General features: G+C 42.6%; 1 protein-coding gene across 2 annotated transcripts in view; it reads left to right on the top strand.

Moving 5' to 3' along the window:
- Positions 1-950: 950 nt before the first annotated feature.
- Positions 951-15,313, top strand: part of LOC144725144 (inactive phospholipase C-like protein 2) — an 80,175-nt gene continuing 65,812 nt past the window's right edge. For both annotated transcript variants that reach the window (XM_078604609.1, XM_078604610.1), the window contains exon 1: positions 951-1,618. In XM_078604609.1, the coding sequence (XP_078460735.1) occupies positions 1,259-1,618 (360 nt within the window). In that variant the 5' untranslated portion in view covers positions 951-1,258. The remainder of the gene's footprint in view (positions 1,619-15,313) is intronic.

Raw genomic sequence — 15,313 nt, 5'->3', positions numbered from 1 at the left:
GAACTTATATCACATCTGTGATTTACAGCACATCTGTGATATAAGTTGCCACAAGTGTGCAAGACCCATATCGTCACAACTGCAAATATGATGCAAGGAGTCTGCTACAAGGGTGCAGGACTTGCACCTTTACGATTGTGATGATGGCGATGATTACATCTGAGCGAATAATATGTTGAACGATTGATGATGATTATGAATATCTAATGATTAATTATTAGATGGTTATTAATGATTAGCTGATGATGATTTATTTCTGTTGTTGATGGTGATCGATTCTGGTGACGGATTGGCAGTCAAAGGTGGTAAAACTCCCAAGAGGAAGACCTCTGAGATGGAATGCTGATATAATCTTAAGTGCAGGAGCGAATCAGCGTGTGGCATCGCAAGACCGCAAGGGATGGTGATGACGTGTGGAATTATATATCAAGCAGTGGATAGATCATGGGTGACGAGAGACGTCGTCTTATGCTGATGAAATGATTGATGCTTCATTGATGATGAACAATGGATTAAATTCCTGATTGTATGATTAATGATTGATGCTGAACGATGCACAAAACGAACGATTGTCCGACGATGATGAAATGAACGATCGGATGATGATTATGACGAAATTCATGGGCGAATGATTACATTTATTCCTTGATAATTAAATAAATTATTTCTTGAACTCTGAAATCACGTGATGTCGAAATGATTGCCAAACGTTAAGGACGAATGAATTGTTTTGACAACGATGAAATTCACGATTGTATAATAACGAATGATTGCATGTGGATGATGATGATTGCCATATTCTAGTAGATAACAATCGCACCCACCACGGCTCCTCCCCCTTAGAGGAGTAGGAGGAGCGAGAGGCGTGTCTCGGACTGCCTCCCACTCTCTCTGGGCCGCTCCCCCGTACCCCTTCATCGCCCAACCCGGTCCCGTACCCGGGTCTCGCTCTCTCCCTCCTCCCCCCCTGCCTCGTTCATCGCCTTGTTCCTCCCCGAAGCAGCAGCAGCAGCAACAGCGAGTGTGGGGTAAGGGGGTGGGTGGGAATGCGCGCTGCTGGCTTTGGGTCGAGAGAGGGGACTCTGCTGCAGCTGTCGGTGCTGCTGACCGCCGCGCGCACACGGGCATCGTAAGCATCCTCACACCATCACCATCTCATAATTGTCAGCACCACCAACACCACCACCACCTCCTCCTCAACCATCGTCGTCGTGGTTGCAACCGCAAGGAGTTGCGTGCCCCCCCCCCCGCTGGGCACATGGAGGAGGAGGAAGCCACGCAGGAGCGCGGCCCGCCCTCGGGTCCCCTCGCGCGGAGGAAGCCGTCGCCTCCGATGGCTCAGCCGGACCGGCAATCTGCGAGCTTCGAGGCCACCACGGCCACCACCACCACCACCTCCACCACCTCCTCCTCCTCCCCCGAGCACCCTCGGGCGGTGGCTAACGGCTGCTGCGGGGGCCCCGAGGAGGAGGAGGCGAACGCCGGGGACGCGGTGCCCCTCAGCCCCCTGGGTCTCCCGGACGCGCCGAGCCCCGTGAGCCCCGACGCAGAGGGGTGCGAGAGCCCTGCCGAGCTCGGGGGCAGCCTGGGTCTGCCGAGGAGAAGCAGCATCATCAAGGTGAGAGAGAGAGAGAGATGTTCGCTTTCGTGTGTGCGGTGTCCCGGAGCACAACAGCATTCCAAGGAGGAGGAGGAGGGGTGGTGGTTGGAGAAGACATCTGCTGTGCGCAGGGCGAGTGCGTTCAGTGGACATTGAGCGTCGCTACTGCTGCTGCTCATCCCACGCTTGGCTTGTTTCTCGAGTGCTCGGCAATCTTCCACACATTAGCACACTTCATGTAAGCACAGCGCACTCCACACACAGATCACCAACCTGCCCCATTGTTCTGCAATCCCAGCCTTCGTATTCCCAACCCGGGCGGTCTTCAAGATTCGGCGTGCAGGCTGATGGATCTCGCATCTATCATCGTTATCGTCTTCGTCACTGGCGTTTTCTTACACCTCGTCACCATTATGACATTTAGCGTTGATCTAGTTTGTGATCATCATCGTCACTGTCATCTTCATCACTTTGCATTCTTATGCCTGCGTCATCCTCATCGCCCAAGTCGCCTGCTGGATCTTGTAGCGTGCTCTTCATCATCATCATCTAACACCCTACAACCATCGCGTCATTCATCCACACGCATTCTTTTACTTTTCGTAGCCATCGCTGTGTCGTCTAGCAATCTGATAAATATGTCATCGATTATCCTAACCATCATCTTCATTAGTTAGCGTCCTTTAACTCCATCGCCCGATGTCCATCATATCCACAACACAGTGGGCATCTTTTACGCCTCCCACGCTAATTCATCATTAGCCAAACATTTGCATAAACGTCTTCATTAGCAGACCTCGCTTTGGACAAATAACATAAATTATTTAACGTCATTCTCTTCCTTGATTTCATCATAAATGTGATTGACGTTTAAACCAAAAATAGTGACACATTATAAGCTTCGTTCGGAACTACATTTCAAAGACCACACCCATTAAAGGACTTCATTGTACAGTAACATGGCTTTGATGTTGGTGAATAGTTAGTTGGCTCTCGTATTGTAGGAACATCCTCTTATTGATTATGGTTGCAGGCTGCTATAGCAAAATGTCAAAGCCGGCAGCTGTGGAGGCTTTCGGTGGGTTTAGTGTGTCTCTTACTGGGCCAGATTAAAAACTAGTTTGCCATCGTTGTCAATGACATGCACATTCAAAAGCCCCCTTTTGGCAATTCACTGCCAGATGAGGGTCACAATCGCACCTTTTTCGGGTCGTTGGGGGGTTATATGCCCATGCTTCTCATCATGCTACGGTGCGTGTTTGATGACAGCGGTGATCCAAATACATTGGTGCATGGTACAGCACAATTAATGTTGTTCCAGCCCCCCCCCCCAAACATCCTCCCACGCTTGTTCTACGCACGCAACACCACACTATCCAGGCTAAAACATTGCTTTTAACTTCTGATATCTGACGAAATCGGGGGCATTCATTTCAGGTCATTTGGTCGTAGAACGTCATTCTAGGTCATTTGGTTGTAGGCTATCATTAAAACTCCCTTCTGCAGTAATTTGCAAACCCCATAATAAGGTCACTTTTGGCCAAAGGGGGGGGGGTCCTCCTTTTGCAGAGCCCTCGGCTCATTTGGGGCTGGCCACGGCCAAATCTGCATGCAACACAGCGCAGCCAAGGCGGTGAAGTTTATTTGATATTGCCACCGAGTTTGCAGAGTCAACACCTGCCTGTGTGCCGCTGTGTGGGAAGGAAAAGTATGTGCTCCTCACCACCGAGGCACACACAGGCGCACATTGATCCAAGCACGTGGGAAGAAGCACCCTGGGTGCTGGCGTGAGGATACATAGCCGATGCTGGCATCAGGAATGTACAGTACAAAGGAAAGCCATTAGGAATGTATTTATAAAAGTGCACAAGAGCTCCCTGATGTTGGCGCAGACTGGTGTTGGCCACTGATGTTCGCATCAATAATAATGATAGTGACACAATTACCGATTACTATCAATAGTACACTGATATTAGCGTGAGTATAGATATATGATGTGAGCCACGCAAGAGTTATTTGACGTTGGCACACACTGATGTGAATGATTTACAACACTCGTGTGCATCATCACTTGCCGAGCACGTTCAGTCAGAATTCACGTGAGCATAGAGGACCCACAATAAGCTTTGTGGACGCAGATTAGATAGTGGTGTATTGCGTGTGCGGTGGTGCAAAAGCACCAACAACAATATACTATACTCTTTGGTTCTTTCGGTAAAATCACGTAGGTATAAAATAACAAAATATTTCTACCTACGTGACTTTACCGAAATAACCAAAGAGTATGGATTCCTGCAGTCACGAAAGCTTCAAATTAACAATACACACATTTATATTCTTGGTTCTTTCGGTAAAGTCACGTAGAAGGGAAACAATAAAATAATAAAAATATAAAACAATAAAATTCTCACGACATTTCGACTTGCTGTGGATTTCACACCTGATGATGATTGCTTGTGTTGCAGTCGAAATGTCGTGAGAATTTTATTGTTTTATATTTTTATTATTTAATTGTTTCCCTTCTACGTGACTTTACCGAAAGGACCAAGAATAGGAATCCCTGCAGTCATGAAAGCTTTAAATCAAAACTTACACACATTCGTAAATAACCACTGCCTTAAAAGCAAAACAATATATCGTGGCTTTTTGGGCTATGAACAAGAATCAAGTCATTGCCGAAAATGTCACCTAATATATTTTCCCCTTTAAGTGTCATTGACAAAATGTCTTCAGTTGAACGTTGAATGGGCTTTTCTGATTTAGTAATTTTAGTGTTACATGTTTATCGCTTATTCGATTTAAACATTTGTTTTATTCCACTTGCAGGTTTATTTTAGACGTCTGTTGTAAGGTGTGCGTGCACGTCGGTAAGTTTCCAGCGAGCGGGGCTCAATTTTTTTTATTAAGCGCTCGAACTGTGCCGTTTTCCATTGGGAAAGCACGCTGATTTACAACAAACAGGCGGTAAGAGAATAGCTGCCGTGCAGTGTGGCGTAACGAGGCTTCTTGTAAGGTGTGTCCGCAGGTGCATGCGTACTCAACGTTGGAGGCTGCATGGGTACCTATTGCTTTGACGAGCCGTTGACAGATGTATAGGCATACACCGCTTTTTTTCATCAAGTGCCTCTTTGCTGGTAAATTGTGCCCAAGGCTATCTACGTTGAGGAGTGTGTGTGCACGTGGTTTGGAGTTTTACACATGCACAGCAATGTGTATTAAATGAATATATAAACACAAATACAGTAAATAAGAAGTCGGTTCGATTTCATGCTAGTGCCTGCATGAGTCCATCCCGTGACACACGTTCATAAACCAGAATCGGTTTATTTTAGAATTGCATGTTTCTCTCTCTGCTGGTTCACTTTAACGGCTTTCCGTGTTCTTCCCGTTAGGTCACGATCTTACGGTGCTGTACTTCTAAACGGTGCCTTGAAATATATCCGCATTGTTAATACAGTGCATGCTATAATTTGAGCTGGCGTCATACGTAAATGTAAATGGATAAGAACAGAACACCGTCTCGATGTGACCCATTGCTACATGCGACGTGCATGTTCCGGCAAATAAAATCTTATTAAACTGGAGAAAAGAACTGACGGTGAACATCGACGGAGTGTGACGCTCCGATTTCAACCACAATTTGTACAGTCCCAGTACACGATGGTAGCGGAGCACGAGTGAAATGTCATACATTCTCTCGTTTGCCTCGTTCAGGTACCAGAGAGGAATTAACCCTCAGCCCTTCGCACTCACATTGCTTCACACACACACATACCACTTGATGTTCTGCTGGTGCTGTTTTATTTACCATGACGGTGAACCGTTTCAAGGTGATTAAGTCTTTATCTAGAAGCTGCCGCCTCCCTTGCACAAAACCAGTTCTCGGCGTCTCTGTTAAAGAATTTCGTGAAGATTTCTTGGTAGAAAGCCACGGGATACATTGATCACAGGTCTGAGTCACGTCTCACAACACCAGTTTGATCGTGTTTTTAAGCAGACATCGTCAAACAAAACTGTCAAGAGAGTTGTGGAGAACCGTCTGGATGCAATGAGGCCACATTCATCATCAGATGAGCCCTTCGTGTTTCTCACTTTTCTATACATTTTCATGATTGTGCCTCGTACTTTTGAAATGTTAATAGATCAGCCCATGGGCGATGAGGGCCACGTGACATTTCACCAATCCTATTATATCACCACGTACTGTTCATGTACACATTTTGGCTGGAATTGGAGCGTCACATTGCCTTAACGTTCCTTGTGAGAGAGATACATTGGGACAGAGTTGGACTCTGGAGATAATGGGAAAAGGAGAGGAACATCCATTTAGATAGTGGCAAACCTCACTCATAACTGCAGAAATCAAAAAGGCAGTAAAATCGGTTGAATAAAAACAAATTGCTGATCAATTTACAAAATGTATACACAAATGAAATACTTTTCATCGTGAAACAATGCTGCCTCCATCACTCATCTATGTAGAAAACACAAGCCAAAGCCACATATATAAATTGTTCACGGAGATCATAGAGATTCAAATAATGGACAATTTAAAGGTCATTATTCTTTGGTTCTTTTCGGTTAAGTCACGTCTAAAAATAAAATAATAAATTAAAATAAAATAACATATTACGACGTTTCGATTGCAATCGACATATTACGACGTTTCGATTGCAATCGAAACGTCGTAATATGTTATTTTATTTTAATTTATTATTTTATTTTTAGACGTGACTTAACCGAAAAGAACCAAAGAATAATTCCTGCAGTCACGAAAGCTCCTAAATTAAAATTTAAAGGTCAATCAACAAGGTGAGAGCTGGATTTAGAAAGGTTTTTACTACATTGACCACATACCCACTATCGATCATATGCTAGAAAAGACAAATGAATATGAAAAGCTATTATGCCTGGCTTTTGTAATCTATGAAAAGACATTTGATTGAGTAGAAATTGATGCCGTCAGGTAAGCTGTCACAGATCAGGACCTCAACAAAAGTACACAGAAATTCTGGAAACATCTATAAAGGTCAGATCGCCACACTGAGAATGAATTCAGAAATCAACAGCATACACATCAGAAGAGCAGTTCGACAATGATATACTCTCTCCAAAGCTATTTAAAGTGGCATTTGAAAGTAAAGGGTATATTGAATAAATAACCAAAAAACATACACGAGGAAAGTAGTAATGGTCTCAGATTTGACAATAACAATATCATAACGTTTCGATTTAAAGCTTTCGTGACTGCAGGGATTCATCTTCTTGGTTCTTTTGGTAAAGTCACGTAGAATGGAAATAATAAAATAATAAAAATACAACTAAAACATAATACGATGGACCTGTTCTTCACCTGAGGACGGCTGCTTGCGTTGTGGCCGAAACGTCGTGAGAATTATTTTATTATGTTTTATTTTTTATTTATTTTTTTCCATTCTACGTGACTTTACTGAAAGAACCAAGAAGAATATCATAACGATCGACGGAAATTACCTACGCAAAATTATTGAATAACTTAACACAGAAAGTAGCCAAGTTGGGAAATAGATGAGGAAGTCACAAGTCCCATGCAACAAGTTCACAACTGAAAAACATAACGGTGTGTTTATATCGATATGTTGAAAAATGTAGAAATAAAGAGATGAGATGAGCATAAGCACGTTTGGAAAACGAAATGTGATGGGAAAAAAGTAACGTAGCAGCGTGCCTGAAGAGGAGAGTGCTTATTATTTTTTCTTTAGACGTGACTTAACCGAAAGAACCAAATAATAATTCCTGCAGTCACGAAAGTTCTTAAAAGAGGAGAGTGCTTGCACAATGCGTTTTACCCACTATGACACATGTACCCTTGCAAAGAAAATGGAACAAAAAATGTTAAGTATACAAAGAAGCACGGAGGGATGCTTGCTTGGATTGGGTAAATGAACAAGTAAACCCGTAAAAACAAAGTTTTTCACTATAAATCCTTTATATGCGTGGCGGCTAGAGTCATCTCGTCCTCTGGCTTGAGATGGCTGCCACCTATGGGTCAGATGATTGCATTGCACCATTAAGCAATTGGTAATTAAATATAATATTTTTGTCCTAAAAAGTGTAACATTTTGGAAAAAAATTTTCACGAACATTAATTGTCACGCACAACGAGTCTGTGTGGAAAATGTCAGCTCGATTGGATCACGGGAAGTGGGTTAAAAAACGACCGAAATATTTGCACGGTCCTAAGCAAGCAAGCGAACTTAATATAAAGGATTTAAAAAAACGATTGGTGCTGACCCCCAAATGGTTAGTCTGTGTAATAACGATACTGTTTTTGGATTAACACAGACCAGCCATTAGGCAGCGTTAAAGAAGACCTTTGCATTAAAAGCTTAAAAGATCATGCTGGTAGAGTACTTCAAATAATTTGCAAAACACCTGTCTTGCCATGTCCAGTGAATAGTGAACATAAATGCAGTGCAACATAACATTCACATGAGAAATAGAGAAGTGTATTTTTATTATTATCTAAAACTATTACAACAAACTGGCATAACTTACTACCTCATTTCGGTGCTGTGGGTGTGCGTTCTCGCGAAAGCTTTGCGTATTCATGTCATAGCAGGAATATTTATTTTGAATTCCTCTCCAATGTGGATGATTTTTATTTGTCGTGTAACTCACTGCACAAAATCAGACTTGGCTAGACCAAACCCCTATCCCTCCACATACCATTTCACGTACACACAGAACAGGCATTGATGGCTGTTCCAAGAATGATAATCACCCCTAATGTACAATTGTAGAGGGCATATTTTGTACTTGGGGCTTGGAACATGTTGTGGGAAGTGGCACACTGTTTACTGTTGTCTCAAACATCTTCCTGTGCTCATGGTCGAACCAAGGACATCCTTGAGGCACATTCTCTAATCACAAGGCCATTACAACTAAGGCTAACCATGCTGTCTCCGTTCTCCCAACTTATGTGATGTCTTCTACGGCTGTTAATGTTTATGATGTTTTCGAAGTATCCATTCCAACAACAGGGCAGAACCTTCGTTTTTGGTATTGCACTTGTTCCCAAATTTACAGTGAGTTTCTGCCTCTGGCTTGAGTCAAAATTTGGGCCTGTCACTGATCCTGATCGGGAGTAATCCGTAATACCTTCGCACCTGATGTTTTCCCCCTTCATCTCCGCGTGCAGGGAATACGTAATGTGCAGGGAATACAGTACGTGGGGTGGCATTAAATGTCAGTATTCCCATCGTATGCTTATATTTAATAAATAATTTTGCAGATATAGGTTGGAGGAACCTGTGCGATGTAGTCAAATTAAGTGTGCAAAACAACACTGAATGAACCAGTGGCATATATTGTAGAATTTTTGGGACACACTTAATAGGATGAGCAATGAGACTAACATTTAAATAAGTCGGTATCAAAAAACACATTTCTTTTTTTACCCTTCATTCCTGAATAACTTCTGTTCTAATATTTCGTTTGACGTTTAAGTGAAAAACAAAACTTGTTTTTTTCTCGACTTTATTCATGCATCAAGTAACCATAATCTTGCATTTCACGGCATAAAACGGGAGTTTTTAAGCGGAAATACATGAGTGTTTACTGTGGTAAGGTAATTGGATCTCGTGCTTTAGGGAGTTTGCACTGCAGATGTGGTTAGATTTTTGGGTTGTCATTTAACCAGGTGAAACCCCATTGAGATTTTTTTCATATTTGAGGGAGGGGAGACCCCTGTAACCATAGCTACTTAGTGGTAGATGCCATTTTTTGCAATTGAGTTTCACTTTGCTATTGGAACTAGGACAGCCATGCACAATAGATTGCTCTTTCAAGTAGTATTGCTAACTGTGTTCTATTGTTTTTTTAAGCAGATTGGTGAGCTTTGGTGCTTATGTGCAGAATTAGTAGGTAGGTGCTGGAAGATATATCTAAGCTTTAAAGAAAAGTGGCTTACTGTTGATCATGGTAACCAATCGGGCAATTTATTAAGGGTGTAACGATTGTATCGATTAAGCCCACTATACATGCATTGAACTACACATGTAAAAGCATTATTTTGCAATTCCTGTGTGTTGAATGAATATAATCGAATTACGTGACCCCCTCCAGCCACTGGAGGCCGCTACATTAAGCACAGCGTTAAAACATATTCCGAATCGTGAAAATGTAATCACTCATGAGGTTTGGCCAATCTTTGCACCCATGCTGATCGTCTTGGTAGTCTAATATGCATGCGCATGGGCCCTCTTGTCAATCCACTGCTGGATGAGGGTATCCCCACGCGGTGCCACATCCTGACCATACTTCACAACGCTGATTCGCGCGGGTTGATAGAGGGGGAGCATAGACGTGGGATCGTAGCACGGTCTACTTTATTTGTGTATTGCTCTGCTGTCCACAACGTAGCCCCCCACAATGGGACATACAGTACGACAACGCATACCTAACTCAACCGCCTTAAAGTAGAGTTAATTTTGAGCCAGAGCACATTTACTTCCATAGACGTTTTTAAGGTTGGACATTTTTTTAAACAGAATGGCATTACATCCGACCTGCTCCACTTTAAAATGATGCGCCCTCGTCACTGCACGTAGCGTGTTTGTGCACCTGGTGGCCAGGTGATCTGCAAGGGGCTGAGCGATTGCCAAGCACCTACACAGAGAACACAGCTGCAGTCGCACCAGCACTTGCCAGCAAGTCGCGCTCCATACCCACACAGTTGGAAGAAGATTCGCCGACTTTGTATGTGTGCATCTGCAATGCATCTCACTTGTCAGGTTTACATTTTTGTCGGCACAGTGATGTATTACTATCAGTTAATTGGCTAATATATGGCACATGATGCATCATTTTACTGTATAATTGATGTGCAGCGTTTTGGTTTTGTGTGTCATTGATTTACTGTACTGTATATATATATTTATATTAAGACAACCTGCTCTGTTGTCTTGAGATGGGTCCAATACCTTTTAGTCCTCCATATGGCCTTTCGCCTTTCAACACCGGTTGCGTTTTTGGAACACCGTCGTTTCCCAGTCTGCAACGGCTGCCTGCGTTGTTGCGAGAAAACTCAATTCTTTTCCAGGAATTGGTGGCACACCCTTCATTGTCTACGATTGATCCTGCAGAGCGTTTTCCTCCGCTGGCAAGCGTGGCTTAAACAGACATGGCATGAAAACGTCCCCTTGATTCCTTCATCTTTTGGAAGACAATGTACATAATGTAACCCGACTGCTTCTGATTTATGCAGATTGCAAAAAAAATGGCAGTTTGTTTTTTTGGCTTTGGGCAATGAATAATCCATCAAACTCATAACATTGGCCATGAAGCCAACTTTGTGCCAGAAAATAGCATTGTTTTTTCAATATTTAATCCACTCTGCACATCAAATACGGTGCATTGCAGTTACCAGTATGTGATATTGACTTAAATAGTGTATAAACGTCTTCTTCGTAAATTTGCTAAATACTAATATACTCTGTGAAACCGATTTAAATACCATTTGTTTCATATTCTGGTTTAAAATGGTCAGCTCATTTATATGTTTCACAGACTGTGAAGCTGCTATACAGAGCTGGCCGAGTGACCACAAGCTGGGCTGTTACAAGGCGTAAAATACGGTAATGTCATTGGCACACTGATGTGATTTAAATAAAGCATAAGTTGAGAATGAGGGAGCTGGTTCTTGTTTTGAAAATAATTGAGCCTCCATGAGGACATGCTCTTTTAGTTTAGGATTAAACTGACACGTAGCTCAGATGAACTTTGCTTAATGTCATTATGTTGTTCAACTCCGCTCCGTTTCACCTTTAAAACAAGGGCTTTGGCAAAGTCAACTTGTCAAAAATGATTGGCAGTACTCATCTCCATGGAAGTAAAACCAATCAAGAGTAATTCCTGCTCAAATGACGATTGGTGCAAAGATAATCTCCTGTTTATGGCCCTGAGTCAGTCCTGGAAATTATCATTTTCTTTGGCAGGGCCTCATAATCTATGGGACCCCAACCACTCTTGTCTTTTTCACAAAGTGGTAAAATTTTATCTACCGTGTAGAGATGATGGGCTGAGTCAATCCCCAACCAGGATTTGAACTCGCCACCTTCTGATTGCGAACTGCTCGCTAATGTTGAGCCACCTGGTACTTATCTGCGTTGGGAGTAATAAACCAGTGGAGCACATTCCACGCTTCCAAAACATGTCTGCGAATCAGATTTTCACTGTTATAGGTACATGCCCATTAATCCAAAGTCATTGACAATCAATGGATGTTAAGTTTGAAGTGTAATTATATTTTGTAATTATACATTTTCCAATGGCTGCATACGTTTCAAATAAAAAAAAACACCCCTGGCAGTTTTTTTCTTTCAGGGGGTCATATTGTGTGCAACCAATGGTGGAACCATCATTTTCAGGTAGGGGGGGGGCAATCCCTCCAGCAATGAAAAATGATAGGAGTTGTTAGTAAGTAAGGACTTGCCCCTTAATTTTTATTCGACGCGTGTGCGGCGATAGCGCAGCCATCGATCGAGGGTCGAATTAGAACCGTGTGTGATCGGCATCGCGCTCGCTGAAGGTGTTTGCCTTCAGGGAAGTCCGTGTACTGTATACGCAACTGCGCACAATTCTGTGAGTCACTTATAACTGCTTTGCCGTTACCTATTACCAATTATGGACTCAGACTATTGTTCTATCATCTCATAGAGTCCCTGGCACACAATGATATGCTACTCAGTGGCAGTGGGGGTCGCAAAATGCCGATTTTTTACTGATAAACCCCAATGATATGATCGAAATTAGGGATTTTGATCGGATCATTGGAGGGGGCACATGCCACCCCCACCCCCCCCCACTGGCTCCGCCAGTGTGTGCAACCAATTTTCTGGTTGCTCCAACCAGTTGTCAAGCTGCCCTATACCATTTTCACTCCAAAATGTGTTTGCCATTTCATTGAATCTTTTGAGTTATTAATGAAAGCTCGCTCAAATGTATGCATTCCTTGAATGGTCTCCTCGCGTTTTACGCGCGTTTACGTAAGGCAATTTTGAAATAGCGCGTTAGATGAATTTACACTTTTATTTTTGTTATGTTCAGTACGGCAACCACAAGCGCAGACAGCATCAGCATCTCCTCACGTGCCAGTTTGAAGTTCTTGTCCGCGTGAAGTTTGTCTTGTTTAAATTATGTTTAATTTACGCGATTTTTTTATTTACTCGTCGTTTTTCAAGAACACAACTCCAGCGTAAAACGAGAGGGTAACTGTATTGGTTCAACTTGATATTGTACTTGTATCCCACCCATAGTGGCCACTTGAGGCTTCCTCATAGACTGTGTCAAGGGCAAATCGTGAATTTGGTGGGAGGCAATGCTGAAGCTTTCTCATACTTTTGAAGGTCAGAGTGCTGCACCGGCACCACTGACATTCTGGGTTAAGATCGAGGTAGTCGCCCGTAACTAAACTGCATTCTCCAGTGTGGGGAGTTGATGGTCTCAGCCGGGGTCACCCAATGACTGCTCAATGGAAAAATACCATCATATTAAAGTCGGTTACAGCTCTTGCACAATTGCAGCAATCTCTTGGCATGGGTATATGGAAAAAGGTGTGCTCCCTACTATGTAGAGGAAGAAAGGTCACTTGGAATCCAGTGAAAATCCCTCTGATACATGGGGTCCTACTATGACACACAGGGCACACTTGTCTGACATGTCAGGAACATAATTGCAATGAATTGAGAAAACAAATACAGCTACTGCATCTGTTGTTTATTGGTCCATATCTGATTAACATGTGTAGTCATTTGGCAAATGCTTTTGGAAATATGCAGAACATAGCGTGACTGAAATTTACGCACATAGCCCTCTCTTTGCGAACGGCAATAATGTTTCGGCACCTCCCAATGTATTTGTACTCAAAAGCTGAATATGACCAATTTAGGCAGACACGTGCATTTATGGAAGTTTTCCATGGTGACTGGGATGAGAGATTACATTTTCTGCTGAACAGAATCCTTCAAAGCCAGGTATATTTTTGAAAACTGCTCCAGAGGATTGCATACACTACACCATGCAGGAGTAATCCACGTGGACGCAGGAGTACTGCACGTGATTGCTTGTGCTGTCCTCAAGATCTTTTTCAAGTTTCTTTTTCGGAGGTCCTGGCTTGGAATATTTTCATGATTACTGCATCGTCATGCCTGTGGCCACCATCTGTCATTGAGTCATTCAACTTCAAGCGATGCCCTGTGGATGTAGTGGTTCTCCAAAAATAAACAATTCTTTATTTTTCTTAAATTTATTATGATTGAGCCATTGGCATTGTGCCGTTAGACAAAGAACTCATTCATGCCAGTCAACCCGATATTTTTAATTCTCGGAACTGGAATTTAGCCAAATTGAGTGCAAAACCCAATTTAGTACGTTTTTTTGTCTTGCGTGCAGTCGTTGGTGACCAGGTTGAGTCCCATCAATTTGCTTTGAATCAGAACGTGGTTTAATCACAGCCTGCTGAAACCTGCATGCAAAAAACAGAATGATGCTGGATCAGTGTTCCTGACCTCTGAGTCAACTTTCATTGTTTTGCCTGAATAAATATATTTCTTGTTAACGCAGCCAAACATGTAATTCATAGGCAGCACTTGGAAATCATTGACAACGATCAGAAACAGATTAGCACCATGTAAATTGAAGGCAATCGTGCTACCTATTTGTTGTTACCCAAAGAAGAAGGCACTTGACAAGCAGCGATAATGTACGAGCAAGTGGGAAATGTTTAAGCCTCATTAAAAACGAGTCGCTTGAAATCTCTTGCCAGCTTCACGTCAAATGAACGCTTGGCTCCTGTTCACACTATTCGGGTGTAATCATAGCCTGAAATAAGCGCGGCTTTTTTTTCACGCCGCATACGGCAAAATGCATCTGCTGTTTACGCGAGATGTGGTGGCCTTTGAATCACTCAAGCAGGTTGGCCATTGCCCGCAGTCAAAGTAATGCACCGTCGCTGGGTCAGAATTCACTGGCCGTGCTGCGACTTAAATCGGGTTGGAGACGTCGTAACACTGCGCGGCACTTCAGAGAACATGCGTGCATTTTGGTGTCCGCTCACGTGGAAGCAGTTTGGTTCTGTAGTAAATGATGCGCAAAAATTGGGTTGATACTGCCAGGGTATGACAAATAGCATTATCAGTTATTAGTGAGGCTCTTTGGCTAAATCAAGTCTAAATGGGTAATCAATTGTACACAATAGTCCTGCTATGCCATTTAATCATTCATAAATGAATAGGCAATTAGTAAAATTGCATACATCAATTACATTAACAAAATGTTTTTATACACTGATAAAACAACATTTTTTTGGTCTGGATGCTCTGCATGTGCGCAGTAAATCCACGTGTGATCGACTTTTGTGTGCTTATGCATGTTGTTAATGTGTTTGGAGGTCTTGATGATCCATCTGTGTTTTATTGGCCGTGAAGACTTTGCTCAGGAACGTTTATACTTATTTTGCATTTATTCTTTTGCAGCGTCCTTTGCTTTTATGCAGAACAGAAGAACAAATCGGTTCATGTAATGTGGGAAAAAAAGTGTTCTTTATTTTACCTTGGGTGACATAAACTGATTCTTATCCATCTTCTTTTGCATGGAGTCTCACTGACATGTACCACTAATAACACTACTATTTAAGAATCGGGAAGCTGGTGCATTCGGTGGCTACATGGTGTT

This window comes from Lampetra planeri, chromosome 2, assembly GCF_965212315.1.
Source record: "Lampetra planeri chromosome 2, kcLamPlan1.2.h2, whole genome shotgun sequence".
NCBI classification, from domain to species: domain Eukaryota; kingdom Metazoa; phylum Chordata; class Hyperoartia; order Petromyzontiformes; family Petromyzontidae; genus Lampetra; species Lampetra planeri.
Note: the sequence above shows the minus strand (reverse complement) of the source record. Positions and strands in the feature narration are given on the sequence as shown.